Source organism: Nymphalis io, chromosome 3 (assembly GCF_905147045.1).
Source record: "Nymphalis io chromosome 3, ilAglIoxx1.1, whole genome shotgun sequence".
Lineage (NCBI taxonomy): Eukaryota > Metazoa > Arthropoda > Insecta > Lepidoptera > Nymphalidae > Nymphalis > Nymphalis io.
Window position 1 is genome coordinate 3,548,219 of NC_065890.1, and position 25,316 is coordinate 3,573,534.

The 25,316-nt window shown below is 33.5% G+C and overlaps 1 protein-coding gene across 1 annotated transcript in view; it reads right to left on the bottom strand.

The window, feature by feature from the left end:
- Positions 1-11,183, bottom strand: part of LOC126781315 (homeobox protein aristaless-like) — an 83,846-nt gene extending 72,663 nt beyond the window's left edge. Inside the window, exon 1 of the mRNA XM_050506246.1 lies at positions 10,673-11,183. Within this exon, the coding sequence (XP_050362203.1) occupies positions 10,673-10,883 (211 nt within the window). The 5' untranslated portion in view covers positions 10,884-11,183. The remainder of the gene's footprint in view (positions 1-10,672) is intronic.
- Between the last annotated feature and the right edge of the window lie 14,133 nt (positions 11,184-25,316).

The following is a 25,316-nucleotide window of genomic DNA, read 5'->3' on the forward strand; positions in this document are numbered from 1 at the left end:
TCCGCTGGCCGCCCGTGGCATAGTACAGGGGCCCGAGCGTGCCTAACCAGCTCGTGAGGCTGCCCCACCAGGCCACGCATAATCTCGGGGTGGACCGTCGTGCCGGTTGGTGACCGGTAGGTGGGGTCCCGGCGGCCACTTCCAGGGGGGTTCGGGGGCCCTTCCGTCCGGCGGGTCAGTGTATTTTTCCTTTTGGCAACCACTTGGGGAAACACGCCTCCACGCTTTGCCCATCCCTATCGTGGCAATACATCGCTCGCTTCACGTCTCTTTTCCATTCTATTTTTCCCAAATGGCGCAACAAAACAGAAATAACGGTCGTACAGCGGTGCACACCCCCACCATACCCTCGCTGTTTGAGGTCGAGTTCTCTAACATCCGAGGACTCCACACTAACCTCAACGCTGTCCACCACCATCTCGAGACAGCACGGCCAGCAATGTTGTTTATCCCGGCTACACGCTTGAAGAATCCTTCAAAGCGAAAGCCGGAGTATGCTTGTTCGTCAGGACGGATGTTTGCTGTCACCGACTGCGCTGCTTGGAGGACCCCTCCTTCTCCATGTTGGTGGTACGTGTGGACCTGGTTCGTCAGAGCCGAGTCTACATGTGCCTCTACAGATCCCACAATGGTGACTTGGAGACAAGCCGATTATTTGACCATCTTAGTCGGGTGGCAGATGCTGCGCAAGAGCAATTTCCTAACGCGGAATTGGTGTTTTTGGGGGATTTTAATGCTCACCACGAATCCTGGTTGAAATCTCTCAAAACTGACCATGCTGGAAGGACTGCTCATGCTTTTGCTCTCAAACATGACTTGACCCAACTGGTTGATCAGCCCACCAGGATCCCAGACATTGATGGGCAAGCACCTTCTCTACTGGACCTTCTGCTGACTTCTCACCCGGTGGAATATCAGGTTGTGGTTCAGGCTCCTCTTGGCTCTTCGGATCACAGCCTTATTTCTACCAGAGTGCCACAGGCCAAGCTGCCGCCACTAGCGGTATGCAAACGTCGCGTTTGGCACTATAAGTCCGCGGATTGGGACGGTATGCGCGATTACTATGCGTCGGTCCCTTGGAAGGAACGTTGCTTCAGTGGGAATGACCCGACAGCTAGTGCCGCTGCTGTTGCTGGCGAGATCATGCTGGGAATGGAATACTACATTCCTAGCTCAGATCTCGTCAGTAGGAGTACGCATAACCGTTGGTTCACTCGTGAATGTGCCGATGCTGTATCAGCTAAGCAGGCGGCATATCGCAAGTGGATCAACGGCTGCATTAGCGGGGCATCTAACATTGACTCACTGAAAGCAAACTATAATAAAAATTCTAAGTCCTGTAGAAAGGCATACACGAGAGCGGATGCACAGCGCATTGTACAGATTGGTCATGACCTTGTTTCGCATCCTAGGGGCTCCCGTAGCTTCTGGCGTCTGACCAAGTCTGTGCAAAACAATTTCTGCCAACCTTCGCTGCCACCGCTCAGAAATCCGGACGGATCGCTAGCTCACAGTCCGCAAGAGCAAGCTGATCTCCTGGCTAAACTCTTTGCCGACAATTCCGTCATCGATGATTGTAGTGCACTGCCACCTACAATACCTGCATGTGGCCATACGATGCCTGACATTAAAATCAGGCAACGTGATGTGCGTGCGGAGCTGCAATCACTTGATGTACGGAAAGCTAGCGGTCCCGATGGAATACCAGCCATAGTGCTGAAGAAGTGCGCAGCGGAGCTGTCTCCTGTGTTAACGCGCCTGTTCCAACTTTCTCTCTCTTCGGGAAGTGTGCCGGAGGCTTGGAGAAGAGCTAATGTGCAAGCGGTTCCCAAAAAAGGGGATCGGTCTGACCCGGCAAATTATCGGCCAATAGCTATCACCTCAGTACTTTGTAAGGTGATGGAACGGATTTTAAACAACCAACTGATCCATTACCTAGAAGATCACTCTTTAATTAATGATCGTCAATACGGGTTTCGACCAAAACGGTCCACAGGTGATCTTCTAGCGTACGTAATTGCCAGCTTCCTACACAAGCGTAGCCTTCGTGTTTTAGTTGATGGTTGCGCTTCACAATTCTATGTAGTGAATGCTGGGGTCCCCCAGGGATCTGTGCTATCTCCCACACTCTTTCTTTTGCATATCAATGATATGCTCTCTCTTGGGAACATACATTGCTATGCAGACGATAGTACAGTGCATGGTGGATACCACGGACGCGCAGTGGCTGGGCGAGCGGAAATTGAGGAGAGGCGGAAGAATCTTGTCATTGAACTCGATAGGACGTTAGAGCTCATCGCCAAATGGGGCTCTGATAATCTTGTTGAGTTTAATGCCAAGAAAACACAGGTATGCGCTCTCACGGCGAAAAAGTCAACATTTTCCCCTCTTCCCTCCCTCTGTGGTACTCCGCTGGTGATGCAAAGCAAAATCGCCATGCTGGGGATTGACGTTCGCTGCGACCTTAGTCCAAGGGATTACATCGAGGCTGTTATAAAAACAGCTTCACGGAAACTCGGAGTTCTGAACAAGGTGCGGCGCTTTTTCACGCCACAACAACTGTGCCTGCTGTACAAAACACAGGTACGGTCTTGCGTGGAATATTGCTCGCACCTTTGGGATGGCTCCGCTAAGTACCTACTTGAGGCCTTGGACCGGTTGCAGCGACGTGCCGTACGCATTATTGGCGACGTAAAGGTCACAAACACCCTTGAACCTTTACAATTGCGTCGTGAGATAGCAGCACTGAGCGCTTTCTATCGACTGTATCACGGCGAGTGCTCTGAGGAATTATTCTCTCTAATTCCTGCTTCGCCCTTCCTTCTTAAGTCCACGCGAGCTGGTTCTCGATGTCACCGACTAACTGTGACATCAATTCCATCGCGAACAAAGAAATTTGGCAATTCCTTTCTTTGTCGCACTTCCAAAAAATGGAATTCCTTACCAGCTCACGTGTTCCCCTCCTCTTATAACCCGGGTTCCTTCAAACGAGGCGTGAAGAGGCATCTTGCGAGCCGGCAAGGCGAAGGCGGCTAGTGCAGAACGTTTTTCCCGTCTGTACTGGCCGTCGTCGCGTTTGGACTCTACTACCACTTACCAACAGGTGGAGTAGAGTCATTTGCCCTCCCGGCGAATATATATAAAAAAAAAACAATAGTTTTAATTTAAAAGCAAATGAGTCGATAAGATAGTTAAATTAAGTAATTTTTTAATTATCTTTAACAAAACTCGTGTTTAATGAAACTTGCAAATGAAGTTGCTAACAAGTTATTTTAAACAAAGTGATTAAATGATAAAAAGCAATAAAAAATATAATTAACATATTTTTTTTATTAATACTGTTTTAAATTTAAGAACTTTTTAAATAGTTGTATGCGAAAATAATTCTATGTTTTAAATATAATTTATTTTTAGTAGTAGTAGTAGTTGGAGTATATTTAGACTTCACGGTATTTATATCAAGCTTATTATTTTTCTCTATTATTTTGAGTAAATCATTTTTAACGATAAATTCAACTGTTTATAAAATGTTTATTTCAAAATAATTACAAGCTCATAGTTGTATCATAGAGTCTAATTAAGGCTTTAATTAAATTTGCTGGTGCAATGCGCTTATGCAGAAACACTGTTCGAAGACACGTAAAAGATAATTAACAATTTTTGACATTTAATCAAATTACTCTAAAATTACATCAGCCGATTCGTAGCGTTAAAAATGTATGGCATGTATAGCGTTAATAATGTTAGCAATCAATGTTTGAATTTAATTGAAATATTTAAAATATATTAATTAATAAATAAGAATTGTAATTTTGGGCAAGAAATGTATATGATGAATTAATAATGAAAATCTTGTAAATGCTAGGCAGCTCATTTATTGAAAAAATTTATGCACTATATATACTATGATACGACTCAAGGTGACTGAGCAGTGCTGGGAGAGGGAGGCAGTGAAACCGAGAACAGTATCTAGTAGTGCTGGTGGTAGAGCTTTGTGCAAGCTCGCCTGGGTAGGAACCACCCACTCATCAGATATTCTACCGCAAAACAGTACTTGGTATTGTTGTGTTCCGGTTTGAAGGGTGAGTGAGCCAGTGTAATTATGTGTAATACAAGGGACATAACATCTTAGTTCCCAAGGCTACTGGCGCATTGGTGATGTAAGCGATGGTTAACATTTCTTACAATGCCAGTGTCTATGGGCGTTGGTGACCACTTACCATCAGGTGGCCCATATGCTCGTCAGCCTTCCTATTCTAAAAAAAAAAGATTTTAATTTAAATGTATTGTGGTTGATTATAGTAGCTATATTGAAATATTAAATAAACATTGTACTGGCGTATTTGACCGTTACAAATAGGAAGGGGTAACATCAGTATATGGGTCTAAGTAGCTTCAATAACCAGTATTTTTGAAACGAAAAGTTCATTAACCCCAATCACTCCATACAATTGTTTAGGGTTACCTTCACCTGTCTTAACTGGCAAGTATTGAGTTTGCCCTGTAATCGATTAGCAGTTCAATTTAGCTCAGGAAGCGGCCGGTTAACGAGTGACGTCACGAGGCTGGCACCAAGGGGATGGGGGCTGGTACAAGTAATAAGATGCAGGTTGTGTTAACCGACTTTTATAGAAATATTATGAAGCATATTATTGAATTATTTGGTTTATGGTGATAAGATTGAACGACTTGAGCTGATGAAGTTTAATCGTGACAAATTAAACAAAATTTATAGAGCATGGTCATGTGAAATGTGTAGAAAGTGATATGCAACAATGACTTCAACAATAAAAAATATACATGTATCAAAATAGCGTATTAGCGTCCCTTATAAAACATTCTATGAGTGAGATACGAAGTGAGATCTTACTAAATGGTTTTAACGATTCGGTCGAAGAATGCTACTTAAACTATATAAATATCCAACATAATTCGACAAACGTTATTGAAACTAAGTTTTAAGGATTTAAGGATATTACATATCAATAAGAGTTTATCTTTTGAAGTAACCAGTGAATTACGAATATGCTTCGTATAGTATAGTTTGCTAATCTAGTTCTATCGAGATAAATCCACATTAAACTAGTTATAACCAGATACAATCTTATTGGGCAATCAAAATTAATAAAAACAAAAAAATGTCATATCATTTTGATTATAGCATTTATGTGTAATTAATATCTTGATAATTATAAAATAAATAGATTTAGATAGTATTAACAGCTATTAATTAACGCAAATCGATTTGAGGCACTTTCCTATTGCTAACCATATTAAATTTTAACTTTAATGAAATAATTATCAAGAGAGACATAAAAAATATTATTTGTTGTATAAAATGTGATGTCAGACAGGCAAATGGGTTATCCCTGATGCCACTGTAAAAAGCGTAAACCATTCCTATCACCATCAATGCACCACCTACCATAAGAACTAATTACACTGACTCCCTCAAAATTCAAACCGTAATACGTACGTAATACAGCAATACAATGTACTGCTATTTGATGATGGTTCTTATCCAGACAGTGTTGTGAAAAGCTTGGTGAAGTACTTAATAATTAGTAAGTATTATTTTTCGCTAAAATATTTCATCAATTATATATATATATATATATATATATATTATCCATCAAATATCCACAGACGTGTTGTCCGTGCCTTAGGTACATATTTTTTATTTTTTACATATATAGCTGGCTGGCTGACTTTACTGGCTGTTATTCTTTATGTCTTTTGATATTATTGTTATTTTTATTTAAGGGAAATCTTGTCCTGTCCGAGTGTACGCTGCCTATACACGCTTTGGAACAAACAACATTATAGATAAAACCGCGAATAGAATTAGAAGTTAAACAATATATTTATCTTATTTAGTACTAAAATTGATATTTACTAATCAATGAAAATATAATTTTTGTTATACGTAAATGAAATAAACGACCAATATCATATACATAAAACATACTAGAAGATGCAGATAGATATTCGAAGGTTTCATACTATAATATACTATACGTTTAAAATCTCCTATTTACTTTTAGATAATAGTCTTTTTTATTATACTTAACTTAGAAGTGTTAATCATCTTTAAATATTATTGCTTAAAATAAATTATTGTTTACAGGCAAGTGTTTAAGTTCATTGTGAATATATCATTACGAGACAAAATTCAAATTGTTTTTTTTTTTCCAATTTAAGGAATCCAAAATATACTTAGATTACGAAATTAATTTCTTACTTCAATTTTATGATGACAATACAAAAAACAAGTTATCTATACACACTATTAAATTTTAATTAAAAAATTTACCATATAGATAATTCGAGTTAATAATTGCGTTACAATCGTTGCTAATTACGATTGCAATTCAATGTAATTTTAAAATAATAAAACAATTTTATAGATACGTAATGAGTGCCTCGTGTTCAATAAAGCAAATTATTTTAGTACTTATCAACATTGTGTACGTCTATGGAGTAATTACGTATTTTATGGAGGCGATACACCATAAAAATTTATAACAATGTTATTCGGAGCCTAAGATTATTCATGAAGATGTATAGTCGTTAAATAATCTTATTCGTTATTGCTGAAAGAATTGCGCATAGAAACAATCGTTGTGTTGCCACAAGTAAAAAAGCCACAAATAAAAAAATATTATTTTATTGCTCAATAAAGTTAAAATGTATATATGATGGGCTTAATGTTACTGTATTATCCAACAGCCGACCTAAAGTTGTATATGAATAATTGTTGGTAGGCGTGGGAAATGAAAGTAAATAATAACAATGCTTATAATAATATAATAATTAAGACAATTTAAATCCTATTTATTTTTGTTATTACTTTTTTAGTGTATGTTTTGTTGATTGTCTTAAATAAATAAAATTTCGTAATTCACTTACAAGATACTGGTGGTAGGGCTTTGTGCAAGCTAAGGTAAGTACCCACTCATCAGATATTCTACCGCAAAACAGCAGTACTTGTTATTGTTGTCTTCGGTTTTGGTTTGAAGGGTGAGTGAGCCAGTGTAATTACAGGCATAAGGGACATAAAATCTTAGTTCCCAAGGGTGGCTATGTAAGCGATGGTTGAAATTTCTTACAATGCCAATGTCTAAGGGCGTTTGGTGACCACTTATCATCACTTGGCCAATATGCTCGTCCGCCTTCCTATTTTATAATAAAAAAAATCCTCGTTGTTTAGGTGCAAAAAATAAAAGCTAGTTATAAAAAAAAATAAGAACAGATTATATTTGTATTATTTTAACACATACATATGCACAGAACAATTTGTGTTTTATCATGAAATAATTAATTTCCTACTTGTGGTTAGTCACATTAACGTTATCTACGTTAATTCATTTTTTATCTTATCTTAAATCGTATCAATAGGGCCATTTTGTCTATTTTTTTTTATGAACCGCAAGACAAACAGTGAAATAAACGTCGATCATGAAATATTACACAATGACTAAGTTTATTATAAACTAGCTGTGACCGCGGTTTCACCCGCGTATAATTTAAAAAAAAGGAAACACTAAGAGCAGACATAATATTTCAGTATATACAACATTTTTAGTTTTATTTTAGTGGGTTATTAGTATTTATTCGGTTTGTGCCGAACCCAGATATAGATTCAAAGGGGAAATGATTTAGATTTTCTGGCAGCATTCTTGCCACCATTTCACGCGGTCACGATTTGTACTATTTTTAACAATTTTTTATTTGGCTTTACTTCACTTGTCAAAGTAACTGGCTGAGTACAATTTTATTTACAAACCATGAAAAAAAATATATATGCGGCAACGGAACGAAATATCTATTTAACCTATAAACTTTAACTTACAAAGCTATTTACAAACCGAAAATAAATAGGTATGTATGTATGATTATTTTCAAACAATCTACTCAAATATCCTTTGTAATAATATGTCAAAACTATAAAAATTACTAAAAACTGTCTATATCTATTTTCGGTTTTATCTCGATATCTTGCATAAGAATTAATATTTTATAAAAAACGACTTGCAACGCAATGCAAATAATGCATTATCTTCGAACAAATTTGATTACCATACAAAAGGTTATAGTCAACCTTAAAAGATAAACATACTATCATTGGCGAGTTAACCGACATATAACAGGATAAGCTGAACCCTGTTTAATATGATTGATCAAATAGATCTGAGTTCAACTTGCATTGGAAGTGTTAAATCTCTGAAACTGACCATTTTTTAACTTCGTTTTGTTCTTATAAACTTTCAATCATCATCATTTTACCGACTATCATTTATAAGTAGATAAAGTTTCAGCCAATTCAACTGAACAGTTATTTTATAGCAGTTTTATCGAATAAATGTTTGATGTGATTCTTTAAATTGACATAACTTTATTGTTTATGAACCGATTGAAATAAAATAATAAGTTTAGTTAATATTTGATTTAATTCGATTTAAATATCTTCCCAACCGATTTTGGAGCCAATCTCAAAAGAGAGTAGCCTGCTGTGACGTATTCGCTGGACTATTTGCTCGCCCTCATAATCCGATAGGACGGTAAATTCTGGAAATGGAAAGAGTTCTGGTGCCGGACCAACGGCTTTTCACGGCATGAAATTGTAAAGCCATTTTCCGATAGAAAACCCCCAATAAATTAATTGGTTTGAACGCAGGAGCTCGGGATCTGCAGTTTTTGTAGCTAGCCAAGCTTGTCATCCAGATATGTAATGCAACAATTTAAATTTATTTATTTTTGAATCTTCAATATACAGTATTTATGTTGTACAGATAAAATATAAGATTCGACTTTTTGACCTTAACGTGTAGTAAGTGCTTATGAGCCAGGTTATTAGGTTAATATCAGCATTCGCTTTTATTGTGTCATTAAATTATTAATTACATACAAGGACACAGATAATTGTGAGACGCTGAATTGCTATAAATGTATTGATAGCGAAGTGAGTTTTATTAGCATAAGTAGTAAGAAATTGAAATTGCATTTTGGTTTGCTTAAAGTAAATAAACAGGAACAATGTCCGATGCCAGGGTGCAGAGTGTCTTCCTTTAATTTGGGTTCCATTTTTGATACTTTTTCAATATGGTGTTTCATTATAACATCTACGGCGTTTTCTTCATTTATCAAGAGTAAGGTATATATATATATACCTTACTATATATATATTTATCTTATTAAAAACTTACTGGCGTTTAGGTATTGAGCACTCGACTTGCAATTGAGATCCCTTTTAATATATTCACAAGACCAAGTTTTTCATATAAAAGTAATCGGGCTGGCACTGGGGCCACCTGTTGGGAATTGGTCCCAATCCCCTAAGACTTTGGTATTGTAGATATATTAATCATTTCTTTACTCCAAGGCACCAGTGACCTTGGAATCTAAGATTTTATGTGTCTTGTGCATGTAAGGTAACGACCAAGTATATATATACTTGGTAATTATTGTTTGTGCTGAGTGGGTGGCATCTACCTAGACAGGCTTGCACAAAACCATACCACCAAGTGGTAATCTCTACTATTTATTCAGTACATGTTAATGCCATCACGTTAATTTTTATAAAATCATTGTGTTATTTTCCCTACAACATTAGCACATAATTATATAATATATATTAATAATAAGAAAGAGGCATAGATATATTTTTCGGTAATGTTTTTAAATATATTTAGATTTTGTTTAATAATATTATTGTCCGTGTCTATTTATCTATACATATTAATGTTAAAAGGCACATTCAGTGAAAGGACACAAAGGTGTAGTGACAACAAAAACGCGATAAGAACAATTGAACCGAGTCTCGAAATGAATCCCACCTCAGGTAGATTTAAAAAAAAATGTCTTGGTGTTGTCAATTAAAACACTTCGATGATTTTTTTAATAAAAGTACTAATATTTTAAATTAAACTAAAATTGTAGAGTTATCAAATCTGTCAAGTATTATTTTTAATAAATTAAAATTTATTTTATACACCTAAGCATAAAGTAATTATAATATGTTAAAAGTAATCTGTCAAATCGTTGAAAATGGCGGGAAAATGCAAAGATAAATAGATGTTTATAAATGTGTAATTGTTTGATGATTTCATAAACCAAAAATGATAATGCTTTTAATGATTTAAACCCTATTTTAATATTCTTATTATTATTCTAAAAACTAAAATAACTAAGTGAAAGTATAAAGTGTGAATTCTACTTTATATTTTGATAATTTTTATTAATGGTTATAATTTAACTTTAAAATAATTTAAAATCAATTGTGTAGAAATAAAATCGAGTTGAATTTCTTATTCCTAAGAATTTCGAACAATTTTAACTTTTTTTTACATTAAATTTAAAAAAAATCAATTCATTATTTAATTAAGCGCTCAAAATATTTATTAAATAATAATTGGATAAAAGTAATTGAACGTAATTATCTATGACTATACATAAATGTAAGTAGGTATTTATGAGTCAGTAGAAAAGAACAGTCTTACGTTATCTTAAAACATAAGAATGATGTCATAAATAAATAATCAATAATCAAACATTTCATTGAAAGAAAAGTTATAATTATCGCTTATTATGAATTCTTCGATAGTTTTAAAAATAATTTATAATTTTTATAAAAAAAGGTATGAATAATATTATTTTTTCACATAAAACTGACCTTCATTCGTGTTAGCATTCCCGTCGGCAGGCCGATCGCAGTCCTCACCGCCGACAAGGTTTCTTATACTGAACGAATTCGTCTTTCTTGACACTTCTATCACCCCTGTGACGTCACTATTCTGCGTTCCATTTAGATCCCGACACTGTTCTGTCCCGTTCACTAGTGTATCCCCCGACCCATCCTCACATCGCCGCGTCGTTAGGTCCATCTTTATAAGTTAAAGCGTTCGGAATTTGAAATTTAACTTTTTTGTTCACGCTTGTCATTATCACGCACTTGACAGTCTGATCATATTTTGCGATCCCATTTTATTCTACCGTTTGTCATTACACGTTCGTTATAAAAAGAAGTTAGGACTTTTTGAAAAAAAAAAATTAAATTGCACTATTGATTTTTTGTTAAAGATGATTTTTATCACAGGTTTTTTTAAACGAGATTTTAAAATAAGACTATGTAAGGCACGTATTCAGCCAAAGGTTTTATGTCGCAAGCGCAACGCGCGCTAAGTCCGCGGTAGTGAGCGCGACTGGTCCTCTTTCCTCCTCTGGCTGTGCGTTCTGCGTCACTCCCTACGCCCTCCAAGGCGGAGTCTCCGCCCACTATATTGACATTTAAAGCTTACGCGATTTCGTCAATTACTTTACATGCTTTTTACTGATTGTATTAATGAGATATAATTGCGGTTGTTGATTATTATTTAATATCAAACACATTTAAAAAAATTCTTTTCAAAAAATCAAATTTAATTTCAAATAATATCAAATAACAATAATCATATGTTAAATTATTCATTGGTAGATTTATTAAAAATATATTTAAAGATAAATTAAAATAAACTTTAACATTGATTTGTTTTGTAAATAAATCCAGTTACAAAGTAATGGCGTGATGAGATATCTAGACTCAGTACTGATTTAAACGTTCACAGTCCGCTAATAATTGTTGTCAATACGTTTATCACAATTTAAACTCATAAATTAAGATCCAGCCCTTGGCAATGTTAGGGTTGGCTCTTAACACGAACAAGGGTTGTAAAACAAAGTTATTTTAATAATATTATTTTTAACTCTTATTTAAATGTTTAGTTATGTTCTTAAGTATTTAACATCATATGTATCTATGGACATTATATAAACAGCTTTCGTATATCCCAGTACTTTCTTATCCTAATAGCTCTATGTAAAGCTATCGGGTCGGGTTTCGGAGTCTTCTGAAATAACGCTGCATAAAATATAGTTGATCACATTTATTCATTTTAGAAACTATGTACAGATATACAACTAAGGCACAATTTCTAGACACGTACACGCATAGAGTGAGAATTCCAAATTATACGCTATTAGAAACAAAGTTCGTCTACAAATAATATAATAAAATATAGTAATATATATATGTAGTTCTTTATTTCCTAAAAAGAAAAAGAAATTAGAGTACTATAAAAGTTCTTCGTTCAATTTTCTAGAATTCGTTATTTAAATTCTCTCGTTATTCAAATAATCTTGTAACAAAATTTTAAGCCATTTAGTTTACACTTTGGGTGTTGTTGATTTTGTTCATATAATAATGATAGCTTGTTTTTAGTAGTTTTTCAACATATACTTATTAATTTAGTTTCCAATCAAGATTTCTGGCGAATTATCTTTTCATATTATTATATTTGACAAGTAATATATGCTTAAAAAAAAACATTTTTTTTATAGTATAGGAAGGCGGACGAACATATGAGCCACCTGATGGTAAGTGGTCACTAACGCCCATAGACATTGGTTTCGCCACCAACCTTGGGAACTAAGATGTTATGTCTCTTGCGCCTGTAATTACACGCAGGTATGTCTATACAAGATTATATAGCTATGATAAAAACCATGGATTTAGTAGGTATTCTTGATTCTCATTCAGTATATATATATATAATTATATTTTCTTGGTTGATGTATAATATTTAATTAGTGAAAATAAAAAGGTAACTACCGTGTTTATCAGTGACATTTCTTCTCGATTGAATCTACGAAACGAACCGCTGGTAGATTTTTATTTAAATTAAGCTCTTGATTATAAATTGTGTGTTACGACTAGTTCAATGAGAAATGTAAAAAGTATGCAATGTTTAGATACCTTCAATTAAAATTATTTGGCTCTTGGTCGCTTCCTTGGTACACGGATAGAGTAAGAATTCCAAATTATTCGCTTTTAGAAACAAAGTCTACAAGTAATTTAGATTATTTGTTTTACAAATAAAAATGCCGATTCGAAATTAATATTATTTACTCGAAATATATAAAATTAATAATATTTAATCGATATATACATAATATGTATCAAAATAATGTTCAAAGAACATCATTAACAATATTTAAAATGACTACCAGCAGCGTATCCTTCTAATAAATCCTTCTAACAAAAACATTACACATCGGCCCAGCCGGCAAAGCCGAGGTCCTTTATCCATTACGACCTTTAGACGTCTAAGCGTATAAGGGCATAAATAGCTCATCCTTCCTCCTTAACCATGTCCCGAACTAAGGGCCCGTCTCGCTAGAAGCACCTACAATTTGTATATTCCGCTATATTTTGGCTTAACCCTCAGTAATCGCTGTGAAGAAGTGTAGTTACCAAAAAATAGACTATTAAAATTGTTACAACCCTAACTAAACAAGATTTTCTGAAGGTAGTCATTTCTTGTTGCCCTTTAAGCTATGAGTTCTAGTTAGTGTACTATTCGAGAGTCACCCCGCGGGCCTGTTTTGCGATTTTGTTATATTTTCATTATCTGTTCCCACTTATAACATTTTAGTGTTGACGACCTTTGATAGATTAAAAATTTAGACATAATTGTCTATTTTATAACTGGTTTATTTTATTAAGGCACGTGAATATATAGAGATAACTTTCGGGGTCTGTTAAAGCCAAGAATTTACAAAATGTTTTCGCTCGCCCAACAATCTCGTATATTTTTGAAAACGTTTTGGCATTCACATGTTTCGGTGTCGTTTTTTGTTACATTTTAATTACATTTCATAAATAAAACTCATTACACTTTGCATTTAGATATTCAAGAAAATTAATTAACGAATACAATTATCAACGATAAATAAAACAATTAATTGCAATCTAAATAGATAACCGCTTGCAATATTAAGTACTTAATATTAATAGAAATTTTAATTGGAACGTTAATATTACCGTGTAACGTAAAATATCGAGTTTACGCCAAACCAGTGGTAATCGGCGAACGTGTGGTGAATAAATTAGCTATATTAAATCCCGCGACACCTAATAAGGTTTCAAGGCGCCAAGAGCTCCTTAAGATGTTATAACTTCGATAGTTCTAATACACGCAGCGACTTCTTGCCAATAAACTCGCGATACACACTTTTTATAATAGATTTTAGTAATACTAATAAATTATATAATTTAACTAATTCTATTTAACGATACATTATAGACGGCTCTGCTCTTATGCTTTTATATTTACAAAACGATCTTAAAAATTTTTATTTTTCTAAACTTCAAGGCGCCAAGAGCTCCTTAAGATGTTATAACTTCGATAGTTCTAATACACGCAGCGACTTCTTGCCAATAAACTCGCGATACACACTTTTTATAATAGATTTTAGTAATATTAATAAATTATATAATTTAACTAATTCTATTTAACGATACATTGTAGACGGCTCTGCTCTTATGCTTTTATATTTACAAAACGATCTTAAAAAATTTTATTTTTCTAAACTTTGTAACGTAATGGCACTTTTTTTTAAATTTGTTTCGGGTATTTTTAGATTTCCCTAAAAATTCTTCAGACTTTGAAAACTCAGCTATCATCCCATTCTGTCCTAATTTTGTTCTGATTGAATATCTGACAATTTTTAAGGTATAATATTAAAAAAGCATTATTTATCAATGATACAGTAGATGGCTCAATATTATTGACTGGATCTACTTTCGAGGATCCACTGTAAAGCCAGCGCTGTACCTTACCGCAGCGTCGCACAATATAACATTGATTATCTCATCTAAGTATTAGTTCAGTTTTCCTACCGTCTGGGTAGATACCACCCACTTATTATGTTGTAATCCAGTTTGAAAGGTGACTGAGCCAGTGGTAACTACAGGCATAACATCTTAGTTCCCAAGGCTGGTGGCACATTGGCGATGTAAGGGATGGTTAAAATTTCTTACAGTGTCGATGTCTATGGGCAGAGATTAATAAAAAGTGAGATTAAAAAAAGATACTATGCCGTGCTGTTTTTTTTTGTCGTTAGTTATATTTTTTTCTATTAAGTTTACGATTTGACTTAACATTTATCCCTGAGACTAAATCACCCACACAAAATGATTAAAAAAAACAATTTAGAAAGTAGCCTAATTTATTTTAATTATATCCAAACATTTAATATACCTTGACCTTTAATGTCGTCGTTAGACTATGAAATATTTTAAAATTTTAAACGGTCTCGTGTCATAAAAACTTGTATCGCTTTAGAGTATTATTTACGATGATCCATCTGTTATGAGCCATCTGCTGGTGACAGGAGACTTACCTATATTTTATTTCAACGACTTACAGATAATATAAAGCATTAAAAGGAAATTTGTAACAATAAACATATACATATAACAATCATGATTAAAGAATGGGAATATTGTTTTTGTTTTTCATACGAAAATTACATGAAAATATTCCAGGTAAATTAAATTTAAACAAAGAAATAAAAAAAAGTTAGTGTTTATTTAAAACTTGATTCCATAGCGATATCATTTTGCTAAATAACAACTTTATAACTTTGGTCTGTCCATAATTATTTCACCGTTTCCTTATTTATATTGTGTGTGCTCTAAGACGCCGGATTTGCGTAAAAAGGGACCGCGATATGACGTCGAGGGGCTGATCTTGACGTCAACCGAATATTTGTTAATAAGGAAAAAAGGAGTATGTTTGTAACGTGTCACTTAATATATTATGTACGTACTAAAGAAAATCATCATATATGTATTTGAAATAAAATTAAAAGTAATTTATGAGGAGCTATGGTACATTGAGTGAAATTTTCTACGATTGGGTTAAATTGGCTTCTATTAAGGAGTAGATTATTCTATGGTCTATGTACTATATTACCACCTAGCATTATTTTTCTATATATATATAAGCGAAATATCGCGATATCTCATAAACAATCCGCCCGATTGACTTGAAATTTGTCACAGTTACTCCTTCCCCGACGTAGACGCTCACTAAAAACGGATTTTACGTAAATCTTATACAAAATATAATTTTTCTTCTTATCTAACCTTGCGAAGCCGGGACGATGTTACTTGCCTGGATTTGAGGCCGCTATTAAGATTGACGTATTCAACGGACTTGGCACTCTCTATTCTATTATTTGTATTGCAAAATATTTTATGATTTTAGTAGCTGAATTTCACTCGAGAAACGACTTAAGAATTTTACATCAAGTGACATGTTAACTTTACGATTCAGGGCGAGTAAGTAAGTTAATCAGCTTAAAATGACTTTAAAAAAATATTACGACGATTCAAATTTAATTTGTGACTTGCTTTTATTTGTTTAATGTAAATTTCAAATTTAGAAATCTGTATATAGTACTTGTTAAATGTCATTCATTTATTTTACATTGCTTTGTGGTGAAGTGTTGTATAATTAATAATTTGTATTACAATTTTATATATAAAAGTTACGAATAAAATGTTTCAACATGGCAGTAACGGTAACATATTTTTTTAAAACGATTATTTTATTACATCAATTTTTCAATGCATTATTTATTCAAATGAATTATTAAAAAATATTACATCTCAATTATAAAATGAGAATAACATAAAATTACTAGAGATGTAATGGTAACTGTATTTATAGAAATGATACACAGATAACTTCTTTACCATTCAGCACAGGCAGGCAATACTACCAAATTACTAATTTCCTACTGGTAATGAACAAATCAAGACTTACACGCACGTTGCATCGACTAATATTTGTAAGGCAAAGCCGGAGCATTCACATATAAATTGCAGTTGCTTTCCGAGCGGCGCCAGCGCACAAAGAAACTAAGCCAGCGGGGCGCCTACCTCAATTATAACTGACTCCAAAACTGAGGCCCCATCACAGAACCGTATATCCAATAAAACGCTATCTTCACATAGCGAATGTATACATTCTGTATGGAATATAGAATCTGAAACCATTCGAATATGTAAACGTGTTCTTTGATAACGTCATCGATTCTATTTGTATGGTAATGCTCTCATTATCAGAGACAAAAAGGGTGTAGTTTATAGAAAATGTTAGGATTTATGGCTTGCCCTCTAAAAAGTCGCTCTCTTAAGGGCTAATGAAATGTGTAGGAATTCGATTTGTATTATTATGGCCCATAATGTTGTGCTTGTGTGGTAATGTGTGACCAGTTTTTCGGTGACACTCATACATTTATATCGTTTTATTAATGTAGGCTTATATGACGACTAGCTGCCCGTCCTGACTTCATACGAGTAAAAGCCATACAAAGTAACCACTATATTTTTTTAATTTAGTTAATCCTTATGTTTATCAGATGACGTAATATTCAGATTCAGATTTATCTCCGGACATCCCGCTATCCCTAATAAAATTCCTAGATTATTTTTAAATATAATGAATTACCAAATTATTTTCTTAATAACCCATAGTAGCATTACTAGTGTGAATCAAAAAAAAAATCAAGATTAGACATTTTTGTGAGGACATTTCGTGATTTTTCCTATCAAGAAAATATTATTCATTTATTTTTTTTATTAAACACAACCATCGAAAATAAAGGTATACAACATTTGCTCTTAAATTTTGAATTGGATTCACCAATTTTGATTTATACCCTCATTTATGCTTCTATGTGCTATAAACAAGTGTACAAATAGCTCGTTCATTTTGTATTTGTGTGAGTGTAATTACTTATGCGTCGAAACCAATATATATGTACCGTAAATTCTCTTTCCCTATTCTAACATTTGAATGCGTTTTTTATCAGGAACTACCAGTTTGATTTGATATCTACTTTATTGTTGCTATAAGCTGTCAAAAAAGATGTGGAGCAATGACCATAACCGTCAACCAACCTGACAAACTATAGACAAATACTCGCCGTGTATGACACAGACATATGTCTATGACATACACAGCGTCATACAAATTTACATATAACGCGAGTAAAACAGAGGAGCAGATGTTACTATTTTGATCTAAAAGCAAGGTCAATGACGTTGCTACAAGAAATGAGATTCTACATTTATAAAACATTTAACTAGGTGCGTATTTGAAAATGTGTAAAGATGAAATGCTGAGTCATCGTTTATTTAGCTTACGGGTTCAAAGACGCCGACCTATCATCGCCTTCCGATGTTTGTTGTAAGGATTGAGGCTCAAGTATTGTATTAATAAAAAGATTAGACCTTTGAAAGTGATATGCCGACTATTATATTATAGAGGAGATGGGAGAGTAAGTCTACCAGCATCTAGCATAGAATAAATCAACCATAAGCCTCATTGGTCACGATTTGATTCTCACTGGATTAATGCTTTTATAATTCGTCTAAATACCGTTTAGTATCTTTTGTAGTATTTTAATAGTAGCATAGATAAATGTTGAAAAATGTATTTAAAGTTTTAAGTTATTGTCATGTTGTAGTAGAGGAACGTAGATCCTGGTTGCGACTTGGACCTTATCTGCAACTAAGTTGCAAGGTCAAACCCAGGCCCACTAATTTCGCCTTCATTTCTTTTGCGTTTATATTTTATATTTTGTGCGAAATGATTGTATCCGTAGCAGCCTGTGAGTGTCCCACTGCTGGGCTAAAGGCCTCCTCTCCTCTTTTTGAGGAAAAGGTTTTTGGAGCTTATTCCACCACGCTGCTCCAATGATTGTATATTTAACAAAATTTTCAAATTTTTCAAAATAATCTAAATAAAAATGAAAATCTTTTTCTAATCGTTGGTACGCCATATGGAGCCTGCTTTCCCTAATTTCATGGCGATGCTAGGACGCAAGGTGCAAGTCACTCGCGCGCAATCAGACTCCTGCTTTGTTTCAAAAGACACCGCTCCGAAGTGGCGCCGAACACACTCCCAAGCTTTAATTATTAATGATTATACAAATTATTTGCAGTCTCAAAACACTGCTCATAATAATGAAAATATTGTTTTACTTTTGTGCTTTCTGGTACAAATCTAGTGTAGGTAGATAATTATATTTTTAGACAATTATACTATTGTAGGTAAACTATAATTAAAATGTATATAATGTTTCATTACCAGTGGAGCAGCGTGACGGAATCAGCTCCATCTCCTTCATGAAACAGGAGGCTTTTTGCCACCATTGGGATATTGTGGGCTGTTACTTTTTTGTTAACAAAACGCAATTAAAGAGAAGCGAGTCTTGTGGTAAAATATATTAGTACTTGTAAGCTTACGAGAGGACTTCGTTTTCGAGAAATCAAAGTTAGGAGACTGCTTATGTACCGAAAAGCCGAAGTTGAAGCCGAGTTGGCACCAACAATTTTGGGGTTTGGTTGGTACTTATCCACACTATAACCACGCGAAGTGGGAGCCGATAAGCCGAGAAATATTAATCATTCCTTACATCATCAATGCGACACCGACCTTCGTTGCTTTTTGGAGTTTTTATGTCCTTTATAATTGTAGTTACGTTGGCTCAATCACCCTCCAAACCGGAACACAACAATACTAAGTATTTATATACTAACCGTTAAATATATTTATATAATAAAAGAAATCAAATGCGATTTTCCATCACATATCTGTGACATTAATGTGACATTCATAAACAAAATAGTAAAATACCTACACCAGCAGTCACCTTGCCACCTTACCGATATTCTCCCGGAGTCATTTAAAGCACGTGACATGTTAGGCCATTAAAACCATGTAGGTTATCTCCACACTGTCACATTAACATTAAGGCGTGACGAAGTACCTAATAAACTAACAAACATTTATTAAAATCAATTTATGTGAAAATAGCTTTTTGGCGTGACAAGAACGATCGTGTGGTGAGATCGGTCGTTCACATAAGTCTTGATAACGAGTATGTGTGTATGTGTGCCATTGAGGAGAAACTGTTACTTCTTGCTTATAACGGCAGCGTTAATTATTATATATAATTATTTTACTTTTAATATTAACATAGATTAATAATCTTAAATAAAAACAATTGAAGTCCGTATAACTTTTTTTTTTATATAAAATAAGTAGGCGTAAGTAACCAACCTTGGGAACTAAAAGAAGTCTCTTGTGCCTGTTCTTTCACTAGAACACTCACCCTTCTAACCAGATCACAACAATACTAATTATTGCTTTTTGGAGATGGAATAAATAACTTGCGATAAATTATTTTTATTGACTTGAAAATTTATGAAACGTATAACATAATACACGTGATGTAAGTAAGTTTCACGTACTATACGTCTTATCTTGTGTTAACATCGTTTTATTTTAAAACGTTATATATAGAAACGTTTTACATTAATGGAAGGGATATTTCACGCTCGTCGTGAATTTCAAAATAATAATGATAAAAGCTATCACGTGCTCTGGAAAGTATTAAGTATTGTGTGACTTATTTTCCTATATCCCCTGGGATTTATAGTTCTAATTGCAAACTAATAACTGCACTGAAAAAAGTTACTCTTTATATTTTATACATATATAACGATAAATTTATTAAAGTATATATAAAGATGATTATACAAAAATTAACAAGCAAAACCTTTTTATTTATTCATAAACGAAAAAAGCAACGCGTTATAAAATCTACGTATAAAAAATAAAAAACCAAATAAAGATAATATATTTTTTTTATTTATAATTAGCATAAAATGTAACTTAATTTTATTATACGTAGTCTATTTTCAACTATTTACAAGGCTTGATTCATATTTCGTGTGCCGTTTTAGCGGTCTCTTTTATAACAAAATGGTACAGTTGCGTACATCGCATAGTCACCGCAACGCGCCGTGTACCCGCCCACTAATTCAATTTACATCGCTCTTGCTTCAGAGAATATCATGAACAAAACTGTTTATAGCAAAATACATTAGTTTAATTGTTTAAATTAAGAATTAAAAATGATAATAAATTGAATTTAATCATCTTCTTATTTTGTATATGATATATGGTTTTAAAAACAATTTTAATTATACAAATCATATTTTTAATGTCACTAGATGTATTAATCGAAATATTACAACCATTTTTACGCCCATTTAATTTAATATTATAAATTAAATAATGTAACATATATTTTTTGTCTAATAAAAATAAATAAATAAAAGCTACCTACAGCATAATGTGTCTGATATGCTGTCATTCAAAATATTTCGTCGGTTAAAAAACATTGTTAAAAATATTTGAGGCAAAAGTACACCATTACTATGCCTAGTATCTTGTTTTTAGATATCGTCGGTTTTAGTTATATAAATTAATTTAGAACTTAACTTTTTATTTTGTGATGTATCACTTTGTTTTATTTAAGTTTAATTTTAATTATCAATATACTTAAAAGGAAGATGTTGTAGTTGAGTTAATACCTGGCTGGAAATAGAAGAATAAAGTCAGTTGTCAATGACGTGATGTCTTTAATTTACAACAATAACTATCATCAAAATAAACAAAATCCAAACGTTAGTCTCATTAACATAAATATTGTATTAATTAATACAAAATCCAATTATTAATAACTAAAATATATTATGGATAAACAACACTGAAATATTCCTAATATTTTTTATATTATCTATGCTCTTTTTTCCCGCCAGTACTGTGTCTGAATTAATGATCAACGATGATTTGCGAAACAAGGAGGTTGAACAGGAATATTAAATTCTGTAATTATTCTAACAGGCCGACGGCGACGAAGCATTCGGCTGCTTGCCCCGGTAGCTGGGCTGCCGTGTAATGACGTACAAAATAATTGCTTTTATAAATTATAACAGTTATTTGTTTTAAACCATTAACAGATATTATATCGGAAGGACATGCTCAGATAAGATTACTGGTTAAATTGATTTTCTTAAAATACATAGGCCTCCACTATAGTCTATACTAATTGTAGTAGGATGTAGTATTAAGATAAGGGATATTTTGTATACCTTATAAGTATGTACATTCGATATTATTTATTCATTATTTACATTCGAGATTATTGACTTCAATTGTCAGATAAAAATCATAAAATGTATACTAATATTCTAAAGGTGAAGATTTAATTTGTTGTATTGTTTATTTGAAGACGCTGATCTTAGAATGGATCAGTTTTTTTTAGTTACAGCGCATATATTAATAAAGATTATAGACTACTAATTTCCACCCGCGGCTTCGCCTATAAGGGGACGAGAGATACTAGGTACCATATGTGTTATGTATTTATAAATATATGTTAGGTTTTTATGTAAAACTTCAGGATGATCAATTGAGTATTTAAGACATGAATGCGTGACAAATAACAAATAAACTCACTTTCACATGTGTAATATTACTAGTTTTCGTCAATGGATTCATCGGCGTGTTAAAGGGGGGGGGGGCAGGTATTAGGTAAATAAAAATATCCTTTGTCCTTCCTTGGGATCTAAGCTTGCTTCATCTCAAATTTCATCAAAATCGCTTCAGTGGTTACTTTCGCCTTTATAATATTAGTATAGATCAATAATAGCAAATAACATACAATAAATAAGCTTATATGTGAATTATAGTTATTGTCGATTCTGTAAGCCGAGATGGCCTAGTAAACCGATGATCGTGGGTTCAAACCCGGGCAAGCACCACTGAATTTTCATGTGCTTAATTTGTGTTTTTAATTCATCTCGTGCTTGACGGTGAAGCAAAACATCGTGAGGAAACCTGCATGTGTCTAATTTCATTGAAATTATGCCACATGTGTATTCTACCAACCCGCATTGGAGCAGCGTGGTGGAATAAGCTCCAAACCTTCTCCTCAAAAGGGAGAGGAGGCCTTAGCCCAGCAGTGCGACATTAACAGGCTGTTACTGTACTGTACTGTACTGTCGATTCTATAGCTCATGTTAACGGTATTTCTCATTCTCGTTTTGAGATTTAGAAATTTAATTTAATTTTGAATCCGTTTTCTAATTCTAATGCTCTTTCGAATTATAAATTCTTTGATTTTTTTTTTTTACCACAGTGCTTTTTTAAAAAAAGTATATTTGTTTAAATGTCAGTCCTTCAATCAGATTGGGACTATTAAAGAGATTCGAATGAATTCAAATTACTCTTACAAATATTTGTTTCCTTTAATTTTTTAAATCGTCTATTGCTGATTTATTCGACCTCTTCTTCGAGACTTCGATAATGTTATTGAAATATTATATATGTTATTATAATAAACTACAAATAGGTAACCATCAATATTATATAATCTTTAAACCTAAAGGCAAATATCACAAAATAATTATTCCACACTTACGTTAATGAGCGAAAATTGAGCGAAAGACGAGCCGTTTGGCGTGGTTGGTAGGTACCTACCTGCCTTTCACACCGAAGGTTGTGGGTTCGATCCCACCCAGGACAGACATTTGTGTGCATGAACATGTCTGTTTGTCCTGAGTCTGGGTGTAATTATCTATATAATTATGTATTTACAAAAGAAAAGTAGTATATGTAGTATATCAGTTGTCTGGTTTCCATGGCACAAGCTCTGCTTAATTTGGGATCAGATGGCCGTGTGTGAATAAAGTCCCAGGATTAAAAAAATAAATAAAAATAAAATAAACGAACGAACGAGCGAACTATTTTATGCTTAAACCACAACAGTATTTTGCAAGACGATGTTTGAGGATAAGATGAAGGCATAAGTAGAGTTATGAAATCATTTACTATTTCAACAGCGACTGTTTGACGTAATATGTGTGATAGCTGTATACCTGACTTTTCTTGTAGATTTATGAAAATGCCGTGTTTCTATAGTAACATACACACTAGATATTATATGTATTCGGTTAGTATTATAGGCAGCATATATGTGTCGCGGTCACTGACAGGAACCGAGGAAATTGACGCAAAAAAATGTGTGCGGCGTACGGGAAGCTTATATGTATACCTAATCTGAAAATATCGTTCGATTATCTGAATATGTATTTATATAAAAATTAACATATCAGTGTTATTTACAAAGATAACTGATATTCATTAATAAAAAAAATGGATTTAATTGCTTCTACGCGTAATTCAGAATTTCGTTACTATCAAATGCTTGTATATATTTATTTAATACATAAGAGTATGCAGTTCGTATCAGTCAAAAAACCATATAACTCTCTTGGTAAAGTATTTAACAGGAGTATTTTCCAGCAAAATGTCAAATTTTACTAAAGTCTAAGGATCATAGGCCGTTGGAGAAATGCAGCGTAGGGTGCAAACGACAAACACAGTGTAGGCACCCTCCAGTCAGGTGGACTGGTGACTTGAAGAAGATGGACTTGAAAGATTGATGGTAAAAGACTGGGAGCCTTGGGAGAGTGTTATGTTCAACAGTGGATTACGGTTGGCTGATGATGAATTATCTATGTTTTGCACAGACTCGAAAATGACACTTGAAATAATGACACAATCGTTCTTCTAAAATACTTCGTGTGTATTATTCTGTTACATGTTTTGATGTAGATTCAGAGGCCATTAGTACTGGCTTCTGTATTAACAGTCGCTAGTTGAATTGTAGGCCGTTCCGCGTATAAAAATATCACCGTCTCTCGAGGGGCATCACGGGATCGCTTGCGCATGCTACCGTCACGTCTCGACTTCTTACCTGGAAACTACAATAAGTTTTAAGTTACTGATTTCTCTCTTTCTGTCATCATTGATTGGATATTCCAATATGTATACATTATATATGATATTTTTTATTATATATGTATATGTCGTTGTCTTGTTGCAAATACATGTTTTTCTTTGATTTGAACAACTTAATAAGGGATAATCTATGGGAACTGAAGCTAAAGCTATCATTAAATTCTACTTAATATCTATGAATACATTTCATTTTAGTATGTCTTTGGTTTTATCGATAACGATTCGTTAATCTTGTCATTATATATAAATGCGGAATTAAAAATTTGTTTAGTTAAAAAATTAATAATTTCGTTATTATGTACATTACATTTGCAGTAAACAGTTGTTTATTACATAAGCTGTCTTTTTGTTTTCATATACTCATACATTTTACACTTATAATAAATTTGATATAATTTATAAGAGACGAGGCTAAAATTTAATAGATGAATTTCAGGGCAGCGATCATCCGTAATGTAAACTTTTAAAACGTTGCAGACACAATGAACGGCACGCCCTTTGTTTTTTAATGTCAAAAAAAATTGCATAGTCATAGACATTTTTTTTAATATTTAAATAGAAAGGCACCAGTCGTAAAAGTACGGGTACTTTTTATAATTACGTGATAGAAGTAAAAAATGTTAGAAATCATTATGTAAAATTATCTTCTTTTCTAATATTGTTTTTAAACCATTATGTAAATGATAATTTCGTCTTACTTTCCTCATAATAATCGATATCTGGCCATAATTGTCTCGGCTGGATAGGCAAACAGAATATCCAATTGCG